The sequence below is a fragment of the Hesperophylax consimilis genome, chromosome 3 (genome assembly GCF_061612785.1).
Source record: "Hesperophylax consimilis isolate HC1 chromosome 3, BYU_Hcon_1.0, whole genome shotgun sequence".
NCBI lineage: Eukaryota > Metazoa > Arthropoda > Insecta > Trichoptera > Limnephilidae > Hesperophylax > Hesperophylax consimilis.
The window spans coordinates 37,739,981-37,764,156 of NC_142838.1; the positions used below are offsets into that span (position 1 = coordinate 37,739,981).

A 24,176-nucleotide genomic window follows, 5' to 3' on the forward strand; every position below is an offset into this window, starting at 1 on the left:
TTTTCGAGCAGTTTATCACAGCTTTTTTGTTTTTGGAAGCCATACTGACATTCATCAATAATGCCCAAATTATTTAAATATTTATCCAAATTTATAGATATATATTTTTCTAATATTTTTTCTAATGCGGGTAATAAGGAAATAGGCCTATAATTATTTGTTACGGTGTGATCTCCATTTTTAAAAATGGGCCTTATGATGCTGCATTTTAGTTCAGCTGGAATGTGACTTGTGTCAATAATTCTGTTAATTAGGTGAGTAATTATAGGACTAAATAATTTAACATGTTTTTTTAGATCATACATGCGAATTAGATCCACGCCCGGTGTCTTTGAATTTTTCATTCTTCCGATAATGCATTCAGTTTGTTCTGTATTAGCTCTTGGTAGGTACATTGAATGTTGCAAATGTTCTTGCTTCAACTCAGACGCCCGAACATTGCATTCGTGCAATAACTGATTTACGCCGTCGTCAAAGAATTTTGCAAAGTTTTCTGCCACCACATCCGCAGTTTGGGAATTTAAGAAATATTTAGATATGACTTCATCACAATCTGATTTATTTTTCCTACCCAATACTTGATTTACTTCATTCCATGTTTTTTTAATGTCCTTGAAACAATGTTTAAATTTGTTATTATAGTATTTTTTTTTGTGTTTAATATTTTTTTATTTAGTTTATTTCTGTATTTCTTGAATTCGATTTCATATATTTTATTGTTAGGCGTGTTTTTCCATTTCCTCCATAATGTATCACGTAGTTGTATATTTTCAATGAGATTATAATTTATCCAGCCCTTATGGTTATTACGCTGTTTATTTGTATTTGATTTTGTTTCAGTACTTTTTTCGTAAATATATTTGAATTTCGATTTAATTTCTTCATAAATTAAGTTAGGTTCCGTTATGTTTAGTATTTCATTCCAATCAGTGATTTCAATAAGTAGGTCGACTTTTTTTTCCGATATTACAGTATATTTCGTATGGTGCGATTTATTGGTGGTACCTGCCTCATAGGTAGAGAAACGCATCGTTGTTGCAATAAGGTAGTGATCCGCTATTATAGTTTCACATACACATGAGCTGATTTCATTTGTCTCTCTCTCTCTTACATAGATATGGTCTAGACATGTAGCCGTTACATAGTTAGTCAGTATGGCTTCACGGGTAACGTCATTAATACATTTTAAAAATCCAAATTTAGCCATAATGTTTTCATATTGCATTACAATTGGTTCCTGATAATTTAATAAGTTTATGTTCGTATCCCCAAGTACCATAACGGATTCTTTAATTTCAATATTTCCCAATATTACATCTAGCTCTTCGAGAAATATTTTTTTATTTGAATTAGGTGGTCTGTATATTGCCAATATATGTAGACGTTTATGTTTTTTGACAGAAATAGTTCCGTAGACACATTCAAATTTAGTTGGCATTATGTTAATTTGTTCAAACGTTAGGTGATCTTTCACATATAAAATAATCCCGCCTCCCGATTTGTTTTTTCGACAAAAGTAATGAGAAGTAAAACCCAATATTTTGTATAGATGTATGTCATTTTCATTAATCGACGTTTCACAAAGCGTGATTATATCAATATTACTTAGAGAGCTAGAGATAACGACAAGAAACGTATCCCAATATTTTGATAAGGATCGAATATTTAAGTTGATTGCAGTTAAATTATTATTTCCCGAAACATGTTTTTTGATAATCCAGTTCTCAAAACTTTGTGTGCGTTCATAAGCGATTTCAGAGGTGTCAAAATCTACGTTCAAATCACCCATATTGAATAATATTTTAATAGGCGGCAATAGTATTTAAACAAGTGTGAGGATTTATCAAGGCAAATAAATTGAATAAATATTTTTACGGAAGTAAACATTACCAATATATTCCTAGTTAGATTTTTGCTTTGTTCAGTAAGTTTTTGGTTAAATAATTGACAACAATAAATATTTTTTCTACATGTATGGGTATACCTAGGATAAACTAACATCAATATACATTTCAAAACTCCCGTGTTAACACTATAGATACCGGACAATAAATTAGAATATAATATATTCAAAGAAGAAAAAAATATCAAAGATATGAGATACTCATATTTCGGAAGTAAAAGATATACATTATTGTGCTTATCAGAAGAAGATGTTAAGTATTTAAATAAAGTTTTGGTTAGAAGCATTGATTTTTTAGAATAATAATACATATAAACATACCTAATCATAGTTTATGCGACTTTTTTGTTTTTTAGAATTATAATACATACCTAATCATAGTCTATACGACTTTGAGCGATATGCATCATCTTTTTGTAGTAAGAACAATTAGTATTATTAGCTTTGTGATTGGTATTTAGGGTCATCTTGAATAAGGTGTTCTGATGTGCACAGTTACTACATTTTTCTTCAGTGTTTTTGTTAGGGCATTCCTTCCATTCGTGATCTTTTGCGCAATGTAAACACGTCGCACGTTTGTCCTTATTAAAACATTTTAATGCAGTGTGACCAAATTTGAGACAATGGTAGCATTGCGTCAAGGGGCTGGCATCTTCCACTCGTACTCTGCTAAAACCAATGTTAATTTTTTCCTTTTCCATGAGGTATGACCTTACTGCTCCGCTGGTTTCAAATATATAATTAGTGAGTCCATTTTGGTTTTTTGGTTTAAACATTTTTATTAGTTTAATCGTGTTTTTAGTATCGCTATTCATGATATCTTTTATTCCATCGTTTTGTGTTTTTATTGCCTCAATTATGTCCTCTTCAGTTAAATCTACTTGAAGATTTCTTATGAATATTTTTGGATTTTTCTTTCTTAATTCCTCTGCAACCATGTTTTTTTTAAGGGTTTTATTGATTTCATCTGTCAATTTCTCTGCATGTTCTTTTGAAGTACAAGATATAATTAATTTATTTTGCGAGGCTTTTCGTATTCCGTTCACTGCGATACCCAAGTTTGCTATTTTAATTTTCTTTACGATTTGTTCTTTAATAGCATCCGATGTCATGTTCGAATCTTCACCTTTGATGATCAATGAGAATTTGGATTCCGGGATTACTTTGAGACAACTTGCGTATGTTTTTTTTTCAAAATTGCTCGTATTCTCGATTTTTTTTTCTAATTTTTCAATTAGTTTTGACTGGAGACAAACAATCTCGTTTTGAAAAGATATTTTTTCCTGAGTCCATTTTTCTTCTAATAGTTTTATATTTAATTCCAGATTATTTTTAGCTTTCGAGTCCTTTACCGTAGAAATATTTGAAATTTCTAATTTTATGTTTTCTATTATCGACAGCACGTCCATAATGGGTTAAGCTTGTGACCGCCTCGCGGAACACCTCGCTCCCGGCAAAAATTAGATAAATGTGACAATTCTCTAATAATGTATTGTCTTTCTATAAACACGTCTACACACTACCACGGTAGAATGCAAATCATCTTGAGTGATGAGGCCCATTTCCACCTCGGTGGCTTCGTCAACAAGCAAAATTGTCGCATCTGGGGCTCGGAAAACCCAAGAGTTATTGTTGAAAAGCCTCTTTATCCTCAACGTGTGACTGTTTGGTGCGGTTTATGGTACGGCGGAGTCATTGGACCTTACCTTTTCGAAAATGAGGCTGGAGCAAGAGTTACGGTGAATGGATTGCGCTATCGAGAGATGATTAATGATTTTTTATGGCCGGAATTGGATGGTATTGATCTGGACAACGTTTACTTTCAACAAGACGGCGCTACGTGCAACACAAGCAACGAAACCATTGATCTTTTATGATTGAATATCAAAATAACACCTCTTATTGGAAAACCTGTATATGGCTCGACTGGTTCTCATTCGGAGAGAATAAACATTCATTTTCGGGTTCCATGCAAGTCCCATTCAAGTTCTGCTATTATATCATTATAGGCCAGTTACTTGACAGAACTGAAATAATAGCATAAACTGAAAAGAACTTGAAAATTAACTTTGAAATTTGAAGAATTGTTCAAATTCTCTGAAACAACCCGTCCTTATTTTTTCAATTAAAATTGTTTCAATTATTATTTAACTTATTGTGAAATCAGATATGAGTGCATCATCAGCATGCTGATTGGTCGTTAACTAATAATAATATTGGTAATTCACGATGGGTCACAGTAAGTACCCCTCGATAACTCAGTGATTCAGAGCGGTTAACTAATAGAAGATTCTCCATAGCTCAAATCCCAGATAGGGCAATCACTCAGTCGGTCTCTCATACAACTCTGACCCGTTAGCGTGACTAGAGAAGGAAGGGGAGTCTGTTTAACTTACAGCGGGCGATGCTCGTGCTATCTGGTTGGAGCTGCCGTTCCTGGACAGGGGGCGCTGCAGAGAGTCAGAGCGAGAGGCCACGGGGGTCATCAGCTCTTTTCTGCGCTCCTTCCTGCAACATAAAATATTTCCTAAAATAACTAAAAAGATACTGATTTATAATTTTTTTTCTATACTAACATTTATGAGATCACTACCTGGGGGAGTATGGCTACTACTGACTTTCTTTTATGATGTGCATGTTTCTACACACTTCTTCAGACTGATTCGTGGACGGTTTGGAAACTCGGCTATCAAGGAGAGCATATTTCTATGTATATTTCCATTGCAGACAGCATAGACAGTTTTATCTCCCAAACCTGCATGACTAACTTGCCAATGGTCATGCTGGTGGAGAAGGCAATCTTATTGTTGGAGCAGCATCAATTAATTCCATTCAGGAGGCCCTGAGGAAAATAATTTCCCTTAGGGCCTGTCATCGTTGTGGCTGCTGTGGGAGGGTTTTTTTAATGAAAGGAAGGATAAAAGTTTGAGGGGTCGGTGGGAATCTAGGGATCAGCGTATTCAGGAGTGACGGACGTATGAATCCATCCCTCCCACAGCAGTACAAGGTGATGTGGTCTAAAGGTCTCCCTCAATCAGTCAGTTCCGATCCGGCCCGCTAAGTGGTCAGTGAGCCACCAAGACATAGACAAACTCGAACCCGGGCACCCCTGCTAAGTCACCAAGCGTGTCTAATCACTTAGGTGATCTATGGCAGGGGTGTTGGTTCACGGGGCGGTGGTATTCACACCCACCTATCAAATTAACTTATAATATTTTGACCAGTCGGTGGCCGAGTTGACATCGCACTTGGGTCTCACCCAGGCGTAGTGTGTTCAATTCCTCGGCTGGCTAAGTCCTCCATCACAACATAAGCAACATTTTCTGCTTTCTGTGGTGGTAGTAGGAGATTTTCACCTATTGTCAGTTTATTCGTAACCTGGGAATGTTTGTCTTTCTTTAAAAAAAATAATATGTAAACTGCTTTTAAAAGGCAAGTATATACCAGCTGCAGCAACATATATATGATGCCTACATTTTATTTTATACTTCTGCTACATATATGTCACATATTTATGTAATTCTGTACTAGAAATTTATTTAAAAACGCTTTAAAATTAACAATTTTGTAAAGTTTTTGAAATAATAAATCAAATTGATTTGAAAACATACCCAACACTAGATGAAGATGAGCCTGCTCCCCCCTTCCTTGAGAACATATCTGAGATTCTTCCCCTCAAGTCTCTCTTGCTGCCTGCATTACTCATATCGGAATCCGAACCACCCTGTACACGTGGAGAAAAAAAACAAAGTTACTATGGACACTACCAATAATTATACCTTATTATTTCATAGAATTTTTTCTGTATTACTCTACATACAGTTCGAAAGTTATTTATTTTATATCATATGCTTTGTACATAATGAAGCATGTATTACCTGTGATCCCATAGGCGTATACACGTCCACGACCTCAGGACCCGCTGTGTCGTCAATGGAACGGGATTTAGTGAGGCGCTTCAGCTTGCCAAATATTCCCTTCTTCTTCTTCTTGTCACCTGTGGGCAGCACATCGCTCTGGGTGGACCCGCCTGACAATCGGCTGAAAGAAAAACAATGGAAAGTAATATTTAGTTTAATTTGGCAGCAATCATTTTGAACTCTTATTTATCGAACTTTCCTTTGACAATTTACAACTGGTGCAAAATCCATCAGGCTTAACAGCACAACCGCACTACTGACGGCATTCGTATGTGAAATGAAAAAGCCACGTCAATAGATTTTTGCATGCACACAGGAATTGAATCATAGATCATTTACATTACAGGAATCTACTGGGCTTCTCAGGCCTCTGCAGCACGAAAAGAGGAAAGGGCATTCATCCCGATGTAGTTTATCAAGGAATTATTACGATTTCCTGTTGTTACATATAAGATTTGTAACAAGGTGTGTGTGCATCACTTTTACTTACATCGCATCTATGGTCTTGGTGTGTGGGACCTTTAAGTACCTACACATTGTCATTTTGCTATTGGTCAAATTGACAGCCCTGGAATTCTGACTTGGAGAGTTGCCAAACCTGAGGGAGCAAGGATCTGTGATTTGCATTGGAAGCAGTAGCCATTCTTTGATCACCAGCCTAGAACAGCGGGCATTCCTCTTGGCTGAGGTTTGACGAACACATTCGCCAATTTTTGTGAGCATCAGCTTTGCATATGGAGCATTGACCATTGGATTGATGGAATCGGATGGCATCTGCCGATCCTCATTGGTTAAGAGGGACCCTTTTGGAGACCAGCAGCGTGAGGCTGTTTTGCATTGGACTACAAGATTATTTTTGGATAAATTATAAACTGGGAGTTGCTGTGAAGAACCGGAATCTACTACTTCGCATCAAGAACGAACTGGTATCACACCTTCATTTTACCTATGCAAGCCCTTTGCCAGACAGATTATATAGTAGGATGCTAATTAATTTTAATTTTTTAGTCTTTTTTGTTTAATTTTTTAGTCTTTTTAGTATTCTTAAATATTTTTTATTTCTAGATAATAAACCCATCCTTACTTTTGCCACTTAATCCCACGGTAACACTGTATGTAATTTAAGGAAGACAATATTTTTTAAATATACATACACATATTACTGCTAATCACATCTCAGCACAGTGACGCTCTGGCTCTGTTTCTACCTACACCCCAAACACAGCAGTTTGGTTGTAGCTCGGCGACAGTCACCAATATCTGCTTTTGTTTTTATTACCTACGCTTGTATCATTATCCAGGTTTACATTTGACTAATTCTGCATGATTACGTTTCTGTATGAATGCATTAGATATATGTAATAATAATTGTGAGCAAACCTGTCTAAGCTGGTGTCTCTCTGCATGGTGTAATGGCGGGTACTGTCCAGAGCTTCAGTATCCAGGGATTGAAGGGAAGACATACTGTCATCATCAGTTTTCCATATTTTACCCTGGAAGGTGACAATACTTTTATATTATTATCCATAACAATAAGAACAAAATGTAGATATTTTTCAGATCATCCTATCTAGTGAACAGTTTAAACACTTACTAATAAAAAATCACTTCACAACCAATAAATGATGTTTTTGTTTCATATTGTACAAAGACTGTAAACTTTTTATTTAGAATCATTACTAATAAAAAATGTCTGGCAAAATTTCATTTTTTCAGACTTATGCGCATGCGCTACTTTTACGCATGCGCGCCATGCACATCAGTTTCACCACGAATGACTGTGTTGATTTGGCATTTGTGATTAAAATCATGTTTTTAATAATAATTTCTATTTTAATGACCAATCACTATTATATTAGTATAATTCAATACATTTACTATTATTTTTCATCAGTTTTAATTCGTTAAGTCATATTGTGAATAATATAGTTTCATCTTATCGGAAAAAGCCAGGTTAATTCGAACTTATTATTTTTGAATTGACTTTTACCAACTTATTTAATAAAACTTCCATGAAAGTGGTGTTGTTTAATAAAATAAATGCCTTATGCATTTGTAGGTAAATGCAAAGTTTAAAAAAATCAACGTTTATATTGATGACAAAATGTCTGATCATTTTTAATGGTATGATCGAGATAAAAAGTGAAATGACAGTTTATCTTGTAAAATCCTTAAATAAAAGGACTGTGTTGAATAAAAAATATTTGTGCTTTTTTATTCAACCTTTTTCATGATTGAAACTAAAATATTGCAATTTTTAAGCATTAAAGTATATTTCAAATACAAAAATCTAAAAGGTAATTTTATCTAGTTTTTAAAATAGTATTTGTTTTTACGACATCTTTAAAATGAAAAAATACGTAGAACATTTAAAACACCTTGGAAAAATTCCGAAATTCATTGAGAAAATATTGTTCTTTCAAAAAATTTACAACAGATAAACTACCCCCTTTGACTGGATAAAAGCGATGCATATATGATCTATTTTACGTTATTAGTAAGGTTTTCACATACACGGTCATTTATTAACTAAACAACTAACTACATTAATTAACTAAGTCCAAATTAAACAATTTTTTAATAGATTTCAACTTTAAATGAATAACAAAAGTTTTTAATATCATTTTCCAATTCTTCATCAGCAAAGATAATCTTTTTTGGTAACCGCACAACTCAACACAATCATAATTTAACAAACCTTTAAAAAGTGATATAAAGTTATGAAAAGTGATAAATCAAAACCTGGGTTATGTAGATTAGGTTTATATGTTAGTTTTTTTTTTGTCGCTTTTAATGACTTTATATCACTTGGTAAAGGTGTGTTGAATTGTCATTGTATTGTGTTATCATGGAACCCCTTTTTTTAAGGACATGTCATAAAAGTTATAGGTAACGGAAAATTAAAAGAGGAGTGATTTTGGAACATAGTTTTGTGAAATTACAGTATACCAAAGATATTAGAAGAACGAGATGTGCTATGAGCAGTTCATACTGTGTGGAATTGTTTTGCCCAGTGTCGCCGGTTTTGTTCACCAATACTACTGCACACCTTCGCTTACGCTAAGGTATCCGCACTAATACAGAGAACAGATTTCTGTGCGTACACGTCCCGATGGTGTTCAAAGTACCCTAATTAGGTAGTACTCCGCCTACGGTCCGGCGGCCAACATAGCATATCTCGTTCTTCTAATATCTTTGCAGTATACAGTATTAACCGGTCAGCAACGTAAGCAGATATACACGATAAAATAACGATAGCAGTCAAGTACAATAAGCGTGTTTACACGTCAACGCGTGTGTTTCCACAAAAATCGTCATAACTCCGTTATTCTTCTAGTGACATCCCTAAAACAAAAAGTAGAATATTCGTATTGAATGAAGCTTCACATCTCTATTCAAAGTTATCCATAGAAACCCGTAAAAAGACCTACTCAGTGGAAGCAAATTTTACCCGCCAAATCGTAAAACGACGCCAAGAAAGCCGTTTGACGTGCCGACCCGCCTCGCAAGTTTAATTATTTTTTTAAAAATATATTTTGTATGAAATGGTCAAAAAGTGAAGTGACAGAATTGTTTATTGTACATTTGTACGATGAAATAAGTGTTTTTTTTTTACATTATCCGTGATTTTAGTATCGTTTTTACATAAAACATTACAGGTGAGTCATTTTTACAATTTTTTCATGTTTCCATTCTAAATTTAAATATTTACAAATGTTAATATTTATTTATGATACAACAATTTGAAAGCCTATTTTGTAACCTTTCTAAAACAGTTTTTACTATTCGGCTCCGTTCAGTAATGTTTCATTTATAGAGCTTTGATTGTGAGGCGGTAATAACACAACGTTTTCGTGAAATTGACATTTCGATAAAGACATTTTAGGTTCAAGTTCGCGAAAAGTCGGAGGGGTTAAATTGAACAATGAAACACCATAAAAGGTGGACATGATTTGAGATTCCCTCGGACTTTACATATTATTGTGATTGATTTTACACAAATAAATACACTCTTCACCACAATTTACTTGCATGCCCAGATGATGGACACCGCAAGGCTGTCTGAAAGGGGGGCTCAAGGAGTAGGAAGTGTAACGTGGCATACACAATAATAATATTATGTACTAGTAATTATTTAATTTAAAAGTTATAGATGTTGCGTACTTGGTCATTATTAGTCTGCTCCAATGAAATAGATCTCTTCTTGAGTGAGGGGGTGCGCCCGTTGGAGGCCCGTGGTGTCACGGTGGTGACTATGGTGTCCCGGGGTTCAGTAGATGCAGCCCTGTAGCAAAAAGTTATTTTTTAATTATACATTATTTATTGGATATAATCGGTAGACCGAAATAATAAAATTTAACAGCCTTTTCGATTAGCGGCGAAATTCAAATTAAAGTACTGCGCAACATATGGTTTAACCCCTCAGGTTCACCCTTGTGCCTTTTAGTAGACAATATATCGATGGCAGTCTTTTTGTGCCATTTACGGCACAAACTCATAAAAGTCGTTCTATCTCCATTTTTATTATGGTGAGATATTAGATATAAACAGTTTTAGAAAGAGTCAACACTACACTTTGCTTTTTATTTAAAAGTTTACCATGGACACTTACAAATAATTGTAATATATTCCAAAAGTCATGGACAGCAATGGCTTGCATGTTTCCGAAAGATTTGTCATTGTCAATATTTTAATAATTTTATTTTTGAAATGACAAAAAATTGAATAACCTATGTTTGTTTAATTAAGTATGTTTTTTAGTTTCGTATAGTGTGGTATTTGCGCAGTTTACACGAACAAAACAATTGGTAAGTGAAAAAATAATTGAAAAAAAAACCTAACTATTATTAATAGTGTAATGTCCATTTGTAATATTAAAATCTGAAAGAGTTTTTCATCAGCAGTATTTTATTTTGAGATGCGTTAAAAAATAGCGAATCTATCTGGAAATGAATGTTAAGTGGGAATATTTCTATTAAATCGTGAATCTGACAGGCACATTTTACAAAAAAAACAAGTAAGTTATCACAAAAATAGAATCAGCTGCTGCACTGCGATAATTAAGTGTTAAGCACATAAATTGTTAAGTCGGCCAAGATGTCCATTATGAAGTATGTAGTGAATATAAATTATAATATAGAAGTTGTTAAAAATTATGTTTATGTTAGGGTAACAGTATCTATGGCTTAAATATTTAATTGAATCATATATTGTTCAATGATTTTATGTGGGAACCTTTCATTTTATGTGTGGGTTTAACTCATTTGCCTACCTGCGCATGTTAGCCTGTCGCCTCTGTCGGTCACTCTGAATCACAGCGCGGACATCTTGGGAGGCCATCTTGAGACGGGACAGCGGGTTGAGGGGGCCTGAGTCAGAGAAGCTCTCCTCGGGGGTGGCCTCGCGGGAACGGGACTTGCTCGACTGTAATACAATTCAAATTTTATATTTATTTCCAAAAGGAGTCCACGGTTTATTTCAATAACCTCGGTGTTACAAGACTGAAAATGTAGAAAAAAAAAAAAACACGGCTAATACCATACTGTCAGTTAACCTCTCATTTGAATCTTATCATATTTGTTCTGTAGTCAGTGTTGCCAGTAATGAAAGTGACAGAGAGCAAGGTCAAATTTTAAATAATTACTGGGATTTATCTTGGGATTTGATTGAATGAACACTCGTTCCTTTCCTTAAAAAAAAGTCTCTCAAGAGATGACACAGGGTTCCTTGTGGAGTTAATATAAAGTTGATGTCTCACTCTGTTCCTACGCGGTGGAGTAGGGGTCAGGTAGCTGAGAGTGCTGGAGGGGTCTTGTGCCCGGGTGAGGTCGTCAGGGGTCATCTTGGTCAGCTCGTCCACCAGCTCCAGCAGGTAGCTGATCTTCCTGTCCTCGTCCTGTCAACATACTCTATTATAAATAATTGTCTTAGCGCCATTGCTTGATGGTTTAGTATTTAACCATAGATAACAGAAACAAGGAAGATGGGCCCCAAACCATTACACATTAGTAAGAAACCGCATTCACAAACTTAAAAATTGTTGCCAACATCGTTCACCCATACTACCTCAATTTGCATCTACACTCAGCAGGCTCCACCTTTGTTTCTACCTACACATCGAATTCATAACTTTCATTGACTCAAAATTTTTGTTGTTGTTTTATCTCATATCTCCTTTTGGTTCTGTTGTCTATGGTATCCGCCTTTATTGTAAATATTCAAAAATAGAATTTTTTATCTATTATTTGATTTGTGTCCTACAGTTGCAAAAACCCTCTGCTTTTTAAAAATTTCTGCCTAAAATATACCTTCTTTTAGACATTATCGATTTTGCATGGACAGACATTATAAATGAGCTATGGAGTTGCGAAACCCGCTCTGTAGATTTCTGCTGGTTTTGATACACTCACAAAAAGTATTTGAAATTCATTGAAAGTAAAAATAAAATGTACATTTTTAGCTAAATTTCAAAAATATTGCATGTATTTAATTTGACCTGTTGTGATCGCTTGAGCGCCGCCATGGACATCTTGTGTTGCTCCCTGTCTCTGTCGTGCCTCTCCTTCTCCCTCCTCAGCTTCTCGTTAGTGGTGCGCAACTTCGCGTGTGCGTCGCGCAGCTCCAGCAGGTCACACTGCAGCTCTGTTACCTGGAAACAAACGTAACACTTAAGTTCTTCATTCGGATGCCAGTTGCAATATATTGTCATGTGAACAAACTTTTGGGTATGAGTTTTGATGCACCAAGGATAACACTAACATGATATAACATATATTACATAATACTGACCATTTTTTTTTTCTGACTTTATGTCCGGGTTAAATCTTCACCACAGGAAAAACTAAACCCTTTCACACACTTTTCCACAAATGATCATCTAGTCAATCCACATTACGCAAGTTCATTATATAAGCATAATAAATAGAAAATAATACAAAAACAACACGTCAAATGGGAAAATAATTCACCGACTCTAGATATTTTCATATCAGAGGGTTCGGCTTGGTAGAACTTCTAATTGGACCTATAAATCCTACTGATCCCTCATAAAAATATTAAAAAAATCTTTCGTAATCCTACATGTATTTAAAGTGACTGATTTTTGCATTTTTATGTATAAATTCTTTGACAAATCTAATACGCCTAAATTTTGAATTGTTATCATTTCGATTGTCTCAAGCCAAAAGGGTGTAAGTGACAAAATGCTTCTTTTTAGGAGAAAGAAAACAGTGAAAAAAAAATTGTTATTGAAGAAAACGAGCTTATCAAAATCAAAAATACTAATTTCTATTGTCTGTGTGTCCTGCGTAACTCTGGTATAATGAATTCAAATTTGCATTGAATTTTCAAAATTGGAACTGATTGTGTGAAGAATTCAGACAAGCGAAAAAGTACGGACCTATGATATAATGCTTTTCAACAGAAAAGTATTTTAATTACCATTTAAAAAATTGGTTGAGAATTTAAACTATCTCGTTATTTTTCACAGATCTGCATCAGTACATACTAAGTACAGATCACTTTATTTTGTAACTCACAACTGGTCAGATTAACATCTTCAGTGTGTCGACCAAAGCCTGGGCCTCAGTTCCACATTAGGTGCAAATTTTCAAATGGAATTCAAAGTTAGAATCGGCCAAAAAGAAAACTCAAGAAATACCCTTTCTCTTAGTCTCTTTTCTAACCCTTTTTAAGGCCTGTTTTCCTAGATATTAATTTCCCTGTCTTCACAATCACACTTATTGTGATGTTTGGGGATCACAACCTTTTTGGGGAATTCAGTAGCGTAATCGGTACCTTCTTTTTATTTTCTTCCGTCTCTTCCTCAGCACTCTTCTTCAGCTGGTCGTTTCTTCTCTTCATGTCCAGCTTCTCCTTATCTCTTTCACGTTCCACCTATCAAACAAATTCACATTATTGAAAATGAAATCCTCAACATGGGAGATCCTTATATATTATATAAAAAAATATAATAAAACACTTATTATTATTGTTGATTACCGAAATAAAAATACAAATTTAACCGTTTTAATGATATTTTGAAGATTTTTGCTTCTTTAGTGCGCGTTGAGAGTTCGGCGTGCGAGGTAGTGCTTGTGGTGTGCGTTATTTTTTTTTTAAATCGCTTATTTCAATTATAAAAACAGTGAATTGCGAGCCGTGATTTCACAGCAAAAATACGTTCAACAAGAATATGTAGGATTGTAATAATTTTTTCCCCATTTTTTGACAGACAATTTTAGTACATATTATGAAAAAAGGCCCAGCACACAAACGGTTAATGATATGCATTAGAGAACTCAAAATTTCCACTTGTTGGGTTAATTTTGCTACCAAATCATTTTAAAATGTAAATTCCTACTATGTAGCAATTTATTTTGGATTTGCAACCTTGCTTAAAAAAAATGATGGATGCGTCCCTCTGCTTTTATGTGCGTTTGTTGTTTTTTTCAGAGTTTCATAAGAAGTGTCAATAATTCATGGAAAAATAAAGTTATGATATCATTGTGATTAATTATACCGTGTTGCGCTTCCTCCTTATTTAGCCAACATTTTGGACAGTGTTACAGTGTCCAACATAAGTCCAATATATAGGCATATCGCACATAAAGGGTTGATGCTGACTTACTCCATTTGGAATATTTGGTATTTTATCTTTGAAATGGGAATTGGCATCAATGTGCATTGTCATGAAGTGACATACATTTTAGGAAGTGTTGCCTCGAATAGATTTAAATAATGTTTAACAAATAAGACTTACATGTTTGAGTAAGTGTTACAGCTAATAATAGATGGTGCTACTTCAACGTGAGATCTAATATTTCTACAGAACAGTGACGTATCGGAACACTTTTTACATTAACTCTTGTTGTACCAAAGATAAATTTTCGTCATATATCCCAGCTGATTCTATTTTAACCTAACCTAACCTAATACAGCAAACAGTTTATTGCTGCAAACTAAGCATTTAAAACAATTTAATAAATATCAGTATATATACTCCTGAAACGGGAATCCTTCCTAGTTGGACAGCCAAAATCATAAAATGTAATCAATATTATAATCAATCAATATTATAATCAATCAATAATCATTAGGACGCACGCTAAAATAGAAATGTAAAGGTAGACCTCGGGCTAAAGTTTCACTGAATAGAGTTATAATATATTGAGTGCGTGTTACCTCAAATAGAGTTTGGCGCAGGTCCCTGGCCAGGGTGGATGTCTCCTGCAGCAGCCGCTGCTGGTCCTCGCGCTCCTTCTGCCAGGCCAGCTCCAGCCGGGTGCGCAGACCGGGGATTTTAGTCCGGCCGGATGCCACTAATCGCTCCTCCTCAAACTGAAAATATCAAATTATTTTTTGAATACATTTTGGCAACACCCAAAAACACATTTTCTAGATGGCTTCACTCAGGATTTGAGCGAACAATTACATGATTTGAGATTTTCTCAGCCTAAAGTATTATCATGATTGATTTCCATGGTAACTGCTATGCTCCGCTTCCTCCTCCTTTAGCCAACGTTTCAGACAGTCTTGTAGTGTCATCTGCCCTGATGATGGACACTGCAAGGCCATCTGAAATGTTAGCTAAAGGAGGAAAAAGCCCAACATGGCACAATGTCCCAAAAATCAATCACAGTAAAACTATCATATATTTCATAATACAGAAAAAGCTCTGCAGATATCATGATGCCAGAATTCACTGTCTGAGATTTTTTCTGCTTCAGAGGAACTTGGCTTAGGGCTTCTAATAAACAATAAGGAATGCTACAGATCAACTTGTGTGAAATAACAATATGTGTGATGGCTTACCTCATTGAGTTTGGACTGCATCTCGGAGAGTCGGATTTCAGAGGTAGAGCGCTCACTGACCAGCTCTGTGCGAGCGCGGGAGGCCTCCATGCGCGCCTCGCATAGCCCGTCCTCCAGACAAGCTACCTGCTGCTGCAGGTTTGCCACACGGGACTTGCTCTCTTCCAACTGGCAATATAAAATACTCATATTATTTAATTATTAATATTTTTTCAGATTCTAGACTAATCAATATTCTACGTATTTTCAAAAATATTTCGTATCACAACTAAATAATTATTTATCATAGACAACTCACAATAATATCACCCGATTCATTTTACCATACTTTATTATCATTCTGTAAATGGCAACACTTTAACTGTTATAGGACATTCTATTTTCAAAAACAATTCAAAACATCGTCCCTTAGCTAACAACACCGCATAAGTCATTTTTACCAACTTTACAGGAGACGAAAAAAACTGTTTATTTTAAAAACTCGGTGGATTTTTTCTGTTATTACTTAATAAATACCCTAGTTAGAGGTTAAGAAATAATTATTTATACTTACTTTGACAATTTACTTTATTTTAACTTTTATTTTATGACTTGAGCTGTGTTGACTGATATTTTATTAGATTTAGGCGGTGTTGCTTGCGGAAATGTTAGGGAATAAGGTATTAAAGATGATTTACAAAGAAAATTTTTTATCAAGAAATATTTCAAAAATAATTAACAATCGTTATAAATAGGTATTTATAACCTAAATCTTAAGAATAACATTGTTGAGATCAATTGCTTAAAGTTATTTGGTGACACACGAACCTTTAGAGCGTACCTAAGTGCAATTATTATTATTATTATTTTTATTTTACCATGTAAATATTTAAAACATAGTCTTTAATTAACTCCAACTAAACAAGATATAATAGTAATAAAATTATAAAAATAAAAAAATATACTCGAAATCTCTAGTCTAATAGTTAGTTGCAGTCTTTAGCGATTGCTGTGCGGAAGGTCATCATAAAAAGAGTGGCAACTAGATGGTAATACACTTTTTAGGTCTTACAAATCTTTATACTTCCGATTTGTAATTGGTATTCTAGCTGCATACAATTTCTGCAGGTGATTTATTTGTTTAATGCTGTTAATTGGCGTGGGACGATGTGGTAACGGCTGAAGCTCGTCATCAAAACCAATTTTTTACCAAATTGTACTATTTGGTCTGTATTCTAGCATACGTACATCTGTGACGACTGGGTCACCTGCTTTTTTACAAGGCCGTATATATTTATAAATTAATTCTTTCGAAAAGTTGGTAAAAAAGGTATAGTCCAAATAACGAGCTTCGTAAGTCATAGGATCACTCCTAGCGGTTTTAGTAATAGCCATGTATTGTTGTGGAAGGTAAATTTCTTTACCTTTTATTTTACACTCTATTGCACTGTGTACGGAATCACATTCCATGTGGGTATGGCCTTTTACCAGGTACTTTTGAGTAATTACAATTTTTTTTTCAATCGCTAAACGTAATAAAGCATTGCTTAAGGTATCATAGCGATTTTGAGCACAACAGCCATCGGAATATAAAATCACAGGCAATAATTTCTGGCTCAAAACTTTCTCTAGATAGTCTACTAAGTATGAAGCAAAAACAAAGGCTTCAAGTGTGCTATTTGACTCATCGAACCAATAACACATTACTTCTTTAGTTGCTAAATTGTATAATGTAAAATTATGGATGCATAATTTAGTTTTATAATAAATTGCATTAGCTTGAAGATACGGAGCCAATTTTACCTATTCAACATCCTGTGTGAATACATGACAAGCTCCGGACTGTGCAATATCTTTGTCAGTATCTTTCTCTCTCCTGGCTCGATCTTTCTTCAAAACATGTTGTGCGTATTCTTCATCCGTAATGTTTCCAGTTTTATGATTGCAACAATCGTTACATTGATCTTTCTTCGGGTAGAATAGGCTCAGATTGAGTTTCAAAAATAATTTGTCGAATAATTTACGACCAAGGCATTCTCTACCCTCTAACTCACAATTCTCTTGATATGTGTGGTAGAGCTGTGTCATGTTCGAGAAAATTGGTTCTAAGTATTCTCGTGACGTTTTAGCACGACAGTAATGCGACGGCATATTTGGAAGACCTGCTAAAAACTTTTCAACATATTTGTGGTCTTCAATTTTCTCTGGATTTCTGCGGTTACTGGTTGAAGTAGACAAATCTGGAGGCATGGCACAGTCTGTTTTTGTCAGCCAATATCTTATAAACGAATCTTTAATGCCAAGAGTGGCCAAGAACATTTTTTTAAAGACTTGGTGACGTACATTATCAATCTTGAAAACGTAAGTTCGACTATCAGTTCTTTTGGATGATTTCTGGATTTTTTGTAATTTTCTTTGGTACTTTATTAACATGAGAAGTTATCAATGATCTTTGCTGCTCCCAGTTCATGTTCTTCCAGAAATTTTCAAATAAATATTGCCGCTTTTGTTCGTTATGTTGTCACATGATCTGAGTTTAGATTTCTTGCAAAACACCATCATCACCTGAACTCCATGAATCAATTTCTTCTCCATCCATAGTGTATTTCAATTATTGAGCTTCCTCAAAGAAATAAAATACATTTTGAAACACCGCCCAAGTTAAAAAAGCTGGTTAGTAAACACCGCTTAAGTAAATGAAGATATTCAATAATGATTTTTTCTATATGAATATTATGTGATAATCAATAAACATTACTGTATTATATAGCTTACCTCTTAATCTTCTATTAAAACATCTTGCAAAGACCTTTCAGCGATAAAACTCACATAAAAATATAATAATCACGGAGCGCGAAGTACTCTTACGAGAAATGTATGACAGACTAACGACTTGTGCGGTGTTGAGAGGCTAACCGACTTGCGCGCTGTTACTACTTTTTTAATTAAGGCTTCTAATTGACTGAAATCTATATCATGTGACCAATGGTTAGACGCGCAATGAGCAGCTCTATCTATCGGCATTAAAATGTGAAAACCGCCAATTTTCGACTTGAGCGGTGTTGTAAGCTATGGGACGACATATTGTAGATGTACACAAAGAAGGTACGCACAAACTACTTTTAAATCCATATTTTTTTCGTATGAATACATACAATCTACACTAGCGATGCCGTCACTACATAACTTCAAAGTTAAGCATGTAGTCGATCATAGATATCTACAATCATTTAGTACTTACCCAACTTCCAAGTGATGGCAACACTTTACAGTTCGATCCTATTCTATAAAAACTGTTATTCTATGGATATCATTTTCTAAACCAAATTTTTTCCCTACCTCCTCAATGCTGGAAGTAGACGACCTATTGCTGTTTCTGTTGACTGTGTCTCCGCTATTGGCTCTCATCTCTGACATGGTCTTATGGGCTCCATCCAACATCTGCTTGTACATGTCTCTCTCCCGCTTGAATCTTGAAACCTGCAAATTTTTTATGGTATTACATCAAAACCCTGAATATTCTATACGGCTGTAATTATAGGTTGCAATATGCTTGTTACCTGTGTCTGAACAGACTGCATCTCCTCCTGAATGGACTGCATCTGCGCCTCGTATCGCAGCTTGCAGTCGGCCACCTCCGACTTCTTGGTCTTGTCAGCAAGAGCCAGGCGGTTCTGCAATGTCTTAATCTCTTTTTCCATGTTGGAGTTATCCATAGTGAGGTTGCGATGTACCTTGGTAACCTTATCGTAGTCGTCCAGCTTCTGGCGAACTTCCTCAACCTAACGGGAAAATCCATGATTAGCTGACCAACTGTTGATGCATGATAATTATGCTAATTTGAGTTTTCTTCGGAATTATTTTACCCTGGGTTAGATAAATGGCTTATCAAAAGAAATCCAATGTTTGCTGTTCACACAGAATTTATTTGAATTTAGAATATTGAGTATAAAACGACTTGTTTACAAATTACAATACTCTTCAAAACACAGACGAAGCATCGAAAAAAGAGACAGAATCTATTTAAAATAGTTATGTAATATAAGGTTTTATAATATGAATTTTTAGGCCAAAAATGACATTTGTTAATGAATTAGGAAACATCTGACGCAAACCAAAAAATGGCTGAAAGAACAAAGTGATAATTAACTTACAAACATTATGAAGACGATGTAAAGACGACTCGAAACTAAATACAAAAGTTTAAAAAAACTACAGGCCGCCTTAGAACAAGAAATCCTAGTGAGGACTGTGAAAAAAAAATTAATTTATACTTATATTATACCTTATATCTACATCATGTACAAACATTGCCATTGAAGCTAATTAAAAAAAAAAATATGTGCGAGGAATTGGTTTTTTAAGGAGGAAATTTGAACAACATCTTATAATCTTGCAGTGATTTGTATTCTGGACCCTACGATTCAAATTTTTGTATGATTGTATTCAAGTTGTAGGATTGTATTCAAGTTGTATGCTTCTAGGTATTCAAGTTTTATGATTGTGGTATTCAAGTTACATTATGATTTTTTTTAAACATTAACTCCACACAGGAGGCCCAGAGGATAATAATTTCCCTGATGCAGTGTAGAGGGTCTCCTTGAGGAGAGGAAGGAGTGAATATGGGTCTTGAAGAGACCCATGATGTAGAAGGGAGGAAACACAGGCCAGCAAATCTTTCGACGGTCGCTCTCATGTGACAAATGTCAACCGTGAATGAATTGAACACGGTATGATTGTATTAATTGATGGGATAGTACCTCTCGCTTGAGTGCGTCCTGCAGGTGGTTGCTGACATCTCTCTCCTTGGTGATGTGGTCCAGCTCCTTCTCTTTCTGCTGCAGCCGGTTCAGCAGGCGCGCCTTCTCTACCTCCCAGCCGCCTCCACATAGCCTCTCCTCTAGGGAAGACAATTTTTCCTGCAAGTAAGTGCGTCACTTTAGATTCACGTAGTTGGAAAACCCTGCTCCTTCTGCTCATCATCAGGCCTCATCCAGACATTAGACATCTAATATTCGGCATCTCTTTCTAGCCGACAATGCCTCAAAAAAATTAACACTGCTGTTAGATTTCATCACAATGACAATAATTACATTGTACTTACTAAGGACGGGTTGTTTCGGAGAATTTGAACAATTCATCAAATTTCAACGTTCATTTTCGGGTTCTGTGAAAGTCCTATTCAAGTTCTATTATTATATAATTGTAGGCTAGTTGCTTGAAAAAACTGAAATAAAAACAGAACTTGAAAAAATCATTCACAGAACTTGAAAATGAACTTTGAAATGTGATGAATTGTTCAAATTCTCCGAAACAACCCGTCCTTACAGAATCATGGAACTTATTAAAAAATATAATTTAGGTTGTGACTCTGTGTGTAACTGCGGTTCAATGAACTCTAGAACTTGGATTTGCTTTGAATCTAAGTGCCATTTTCAAAATTTCAACTGATTGTGGGAACAATTCAGACAAGTAAGTGGGTACCTAAATTATTTTATTCTAATTAATAAATTCGTACCTAATATTTTCTTAAATTGATAAAGCCTATTTCACAGGTACTACTAATTTCGGATGTGACTCCATGTTTTGTTTTGAATTTAAGTCTTATTTTCAAAATTGGACGTTTTTGTTTAGAGAATACAGACAAGCGATAAAGTACCTACCTATAATATAATATTCTTAACAAAAAAATATTTTTATTACCATTTACAAAATTGGACGTTTTTGTTTAGAGAATACAGACAAGCGACAAAGTACCTACCTATAATATAATATTTTTATGGCCATTTTCAAATTTGAATTCAGAATTGTGTTGAGTTGACGGAATTTACTTGTGTTTAGACAGGTACCTACTTGCATACAATTTCTTTACCTGATATTCTATTTGTTCTTTGATCCAGGCATCGGTCTTTGTATTGTAAGTGTCTTGTAGGTTTTTGAGTTCAACTGAAGAACTAGAAATTTGTTTTTGCAGTTGTAACACTTCCCTGCAAAGGAAATTGGTGATTTAAAAGTGATCACATTTTAACGCATATCATATTTGTAAGGAAGTAGCGTGCCTATTTCTTACCCTTGTGCAGTTTCTTTTTCTATGGTAAGTTTAGCCTTTGTGACAACATGCTCCTCTTCAAGAATCTCATACTTGGCAGTTAAGTCATCATATTCTTTCTTTTCGGCTGCAAGATTTGACTCCAATTCTAAAATACAAAATAACACAGATATTGCTTAAATTAACACATTTCGGCCGGGAAAGGTAGTTCTACCCGTTCGGTCGATTGATGCTTAAAGCTGGGAAGGGTAGTTCTACATTTTGTGCTGGTCTTATTTCAATGGCAGAAATGATGTAATTATTCAATGTTTTCATATGAATTTTATATAGCAAAGCTCTTTTTAAAGGTCCCAACTATAAGTATATATGTAATTATCAAATCATAAAGCAAGTCTTCTTTTTATATTTATCTTCGTGCCTTTCGTTTACATCGGTATTTCAACAAAAGGATAGTATATCATTTGTTATTGTAATGATTCAATTCCTGGAATTAGGGTTTTTATGACCGTGAAACCCGATTCGAATCTCTGTTCCGCCCCACTCAACTCTTGTGTGCAAGCGAGCGAGATGTCGGGCGTATTTAAAGAAAGCAGGTATGTGCAAATACCGATAGGTGGACCATAATAAACATACTACAAGGTTAATTGAGTTTCATTTCAAATAATAGTCGTATTTCGTTTAGTACTTTTATAGCTTAGGTATGCTGTGTTACTGCGTAGAAATTTTTATTAAATATTTTTATTATTTTCAAAGATATAGCGATTTAAAACAAATTAAAGAAATTTGCATGGAACCTATTTTTTTCGCCCTGAGACAGCATTGGGCAGTGCAAAAAATACCCGGCCGAAATGTGTTAACATTCTGTGACGGACCATACCACAAACTGCGTACTACAGAAGTTACCTAATATCATTATTTTCTTAGTTACAATTTATTTCAGAACAAAGAATGTAGAACTTACAACATTTCTAGAGTTAAGCTAAAATTAGATCTCTCAAAATGTTTTTCTTGCTTATATTTCTTGAACTTACGTTTGAATTTCATTTCGTATTCCTTCTTGAGGTCTTCTATCTTCTTGCTGCCGGCCCCCGAAGTCTGTTCCAGAGTCCTCAGCTTTCCTTTAAGGGTTGCCAGTTCAATCTCCTTGTTCTTGAGATCCTTGTCATGAATTACCTTCATCCTTTCTAGCCTCTGCCTCTCAGCCTGAAACATTAGAATTATTTCAATTGAATTATATATTTGATTTGGCTTTGTAATCAATCTACTTGATTGGTAAGAATGCAGTTCAGCAGAGTAAGTTGTTCTAAGCTGCCGCCTGCAGAGTCAAGATCGCCACGATGATAGCCAATCATTAATAGGAAAGTGAACCAGACAAAGAAAAATAATGTTAAGACTTATCATAATACATGTGTTAATAATTCACCAAACCGGTGTAACCAAGGTTTTGGGACAGGTGAAAGATTCAAACTGAGAAATGTGTCTTTTACAATACTTTCACTAAAGATAACATCTTTGGACTTATCGTATTTTGATGAAAGACTTTTTGTACATGTAAATGTTCGTTTGGTGTTAGGGAAACTTGTAGTACAAGCGGGAAACAGATGAATCACATAAAGAACCCAAAAAAACTTTTTCTTTTTTTTCGGCAACTAAAGGGTTGAAAAACTTTTGGAGCAGGGATAAACTTTGACGGATTATAAAAGACAACAAACAGCTGTTATTCCCCCTAGCAATAGATTTTTTTCAAATTTAACCCGGGAAAATTTCAACATTGGACTTGATTTACCCGTAAACAAAAGCTCAACTAAAAAAAAAGTTATTTCACAAAATCGACTCCAAATCTGATGCAGATTCACCAGTTGTCCACATGTACTAATAATTTTCAGACGCCATGTATAATTTAGGTTATAAAGTAATGTGATTTTATTCTAATCCATTATTATATACCTGGTAGTCCACATCCAGCTCCGATATCTTGCTCTGCAGCTCCTTGTTCTCCTTGGCGTGGCTCTTGACCTTGGAGTCCAGGTCCCGCTTCTCGTGCTGCAGCTTGAGCAGGTCTTGGCGGGCTGTGCCCAGCTCATCCTGCGCGCGCACCAGCTCCGTGTGCGTGGCCTGCTGGTCCTGGCGCATGGCCGATAGCTCCTGCTCCTTCAGCACCACCTCCCGCCGCACTGTCTCTAGGTGCTCCTTCACCTGGGCCAACTCCACCTGCGAGGCGCCACTGTTGGGAGACTGACTGGACATCGACTCCTCCTAGAATGTGAGTGGAAATTAATTTTTACATATTTATGCATGCATTTCTGGCCGCTGAGAACTCCGCTGTGACCTATCTCCTAGACCCTTCGTTCATAAGGCTACGCAAGTATCCGATACTTGTAGATTCAAGTAACTAGGCAACTACAGCCAAGCATCTGCATGGAGGTCCACCCCCAGGCACATGTTGCCGACATTTTGTTAACTCGTCGACGACGCTTGTCTCTCGGGGCCGGCCAGGCGCGATTGTCGCCAC

General features: G+C 35.3%; 1 protein-coding gene across 3 annotated transcripts in view; it reads right to left on the minus strand.

Annotated features, from left to right (window-relative positions):
• The window catches only part of LOC149425431 (uncharacterized), a 93,139-nt gene that overhangs the window by 2,443 nt on the left and 66,520 nt on the right, over nt 1-24,176 (minus strand). For all 3 annotated transcript variants that reach the window (XM_089650642.1, XM_089650643.1, XM_089650644.1), the window contains 18 exons: nt 23,612-23,920; nt 22,696-22,867; nt 21,686-21,812; nt 21,488-21,602; nt 20,376-20,534; nt 19,176-19,397; nt 18,955-19,095; nt 15,637-15,804; nt 15,007-15,162; nt 13,621-13,719; nt 12,320-12,472; nt 11,582-11,719; nt 11,096-11,247; nt 9,988-10,108; nt 7,204-7,316; nt 5,782-5,944; nt 5,515-5,627; nt 4,300-4,411 (listed from right to left, as the gene is read on the minus strand). In XM_089650642.1, the coding sequence (XP_089506768.1) occupies nt 4,300-4,411; nt 5,515-5,627; nt 5,782-5,944; nt 7,204-7,316; nt 9,988-10,108; nt 11,096-11,247; nt 11,582-11,719; nt 12,320-12,472; nt 13,621-13,719; nt 15,007-15,162; nt 15,637-15,804; nt 18,955-19,095; nt 19,176-19,397; nt 20,376-20,534; nt 21,488-21,602; nt 21,686-21,812; nt 22,696-22,867; nt 23,612-23,920 (2,733 nt within the window). The remainder of the gene's footprint in view (nt 1-4,299; nt 4,412-5,514; nt 5,628-5,781; nt 5,945-7,203; nt 7,317-9,987; nt 10,109-11,095; nt 11,248-11,581; nt 11,720-12,319; nt 12,473-13,620; nt 13,720-15,006; nt 15,163-15,636; nt 15,805-18,954; nt 19,096-19,175; nt 19,398-20,375; nt 20,535-21,487; nt 21,603-21,685; nt 21,813-22,695; nt 22,868-23,611; nt 23,921-24,176) is intronic.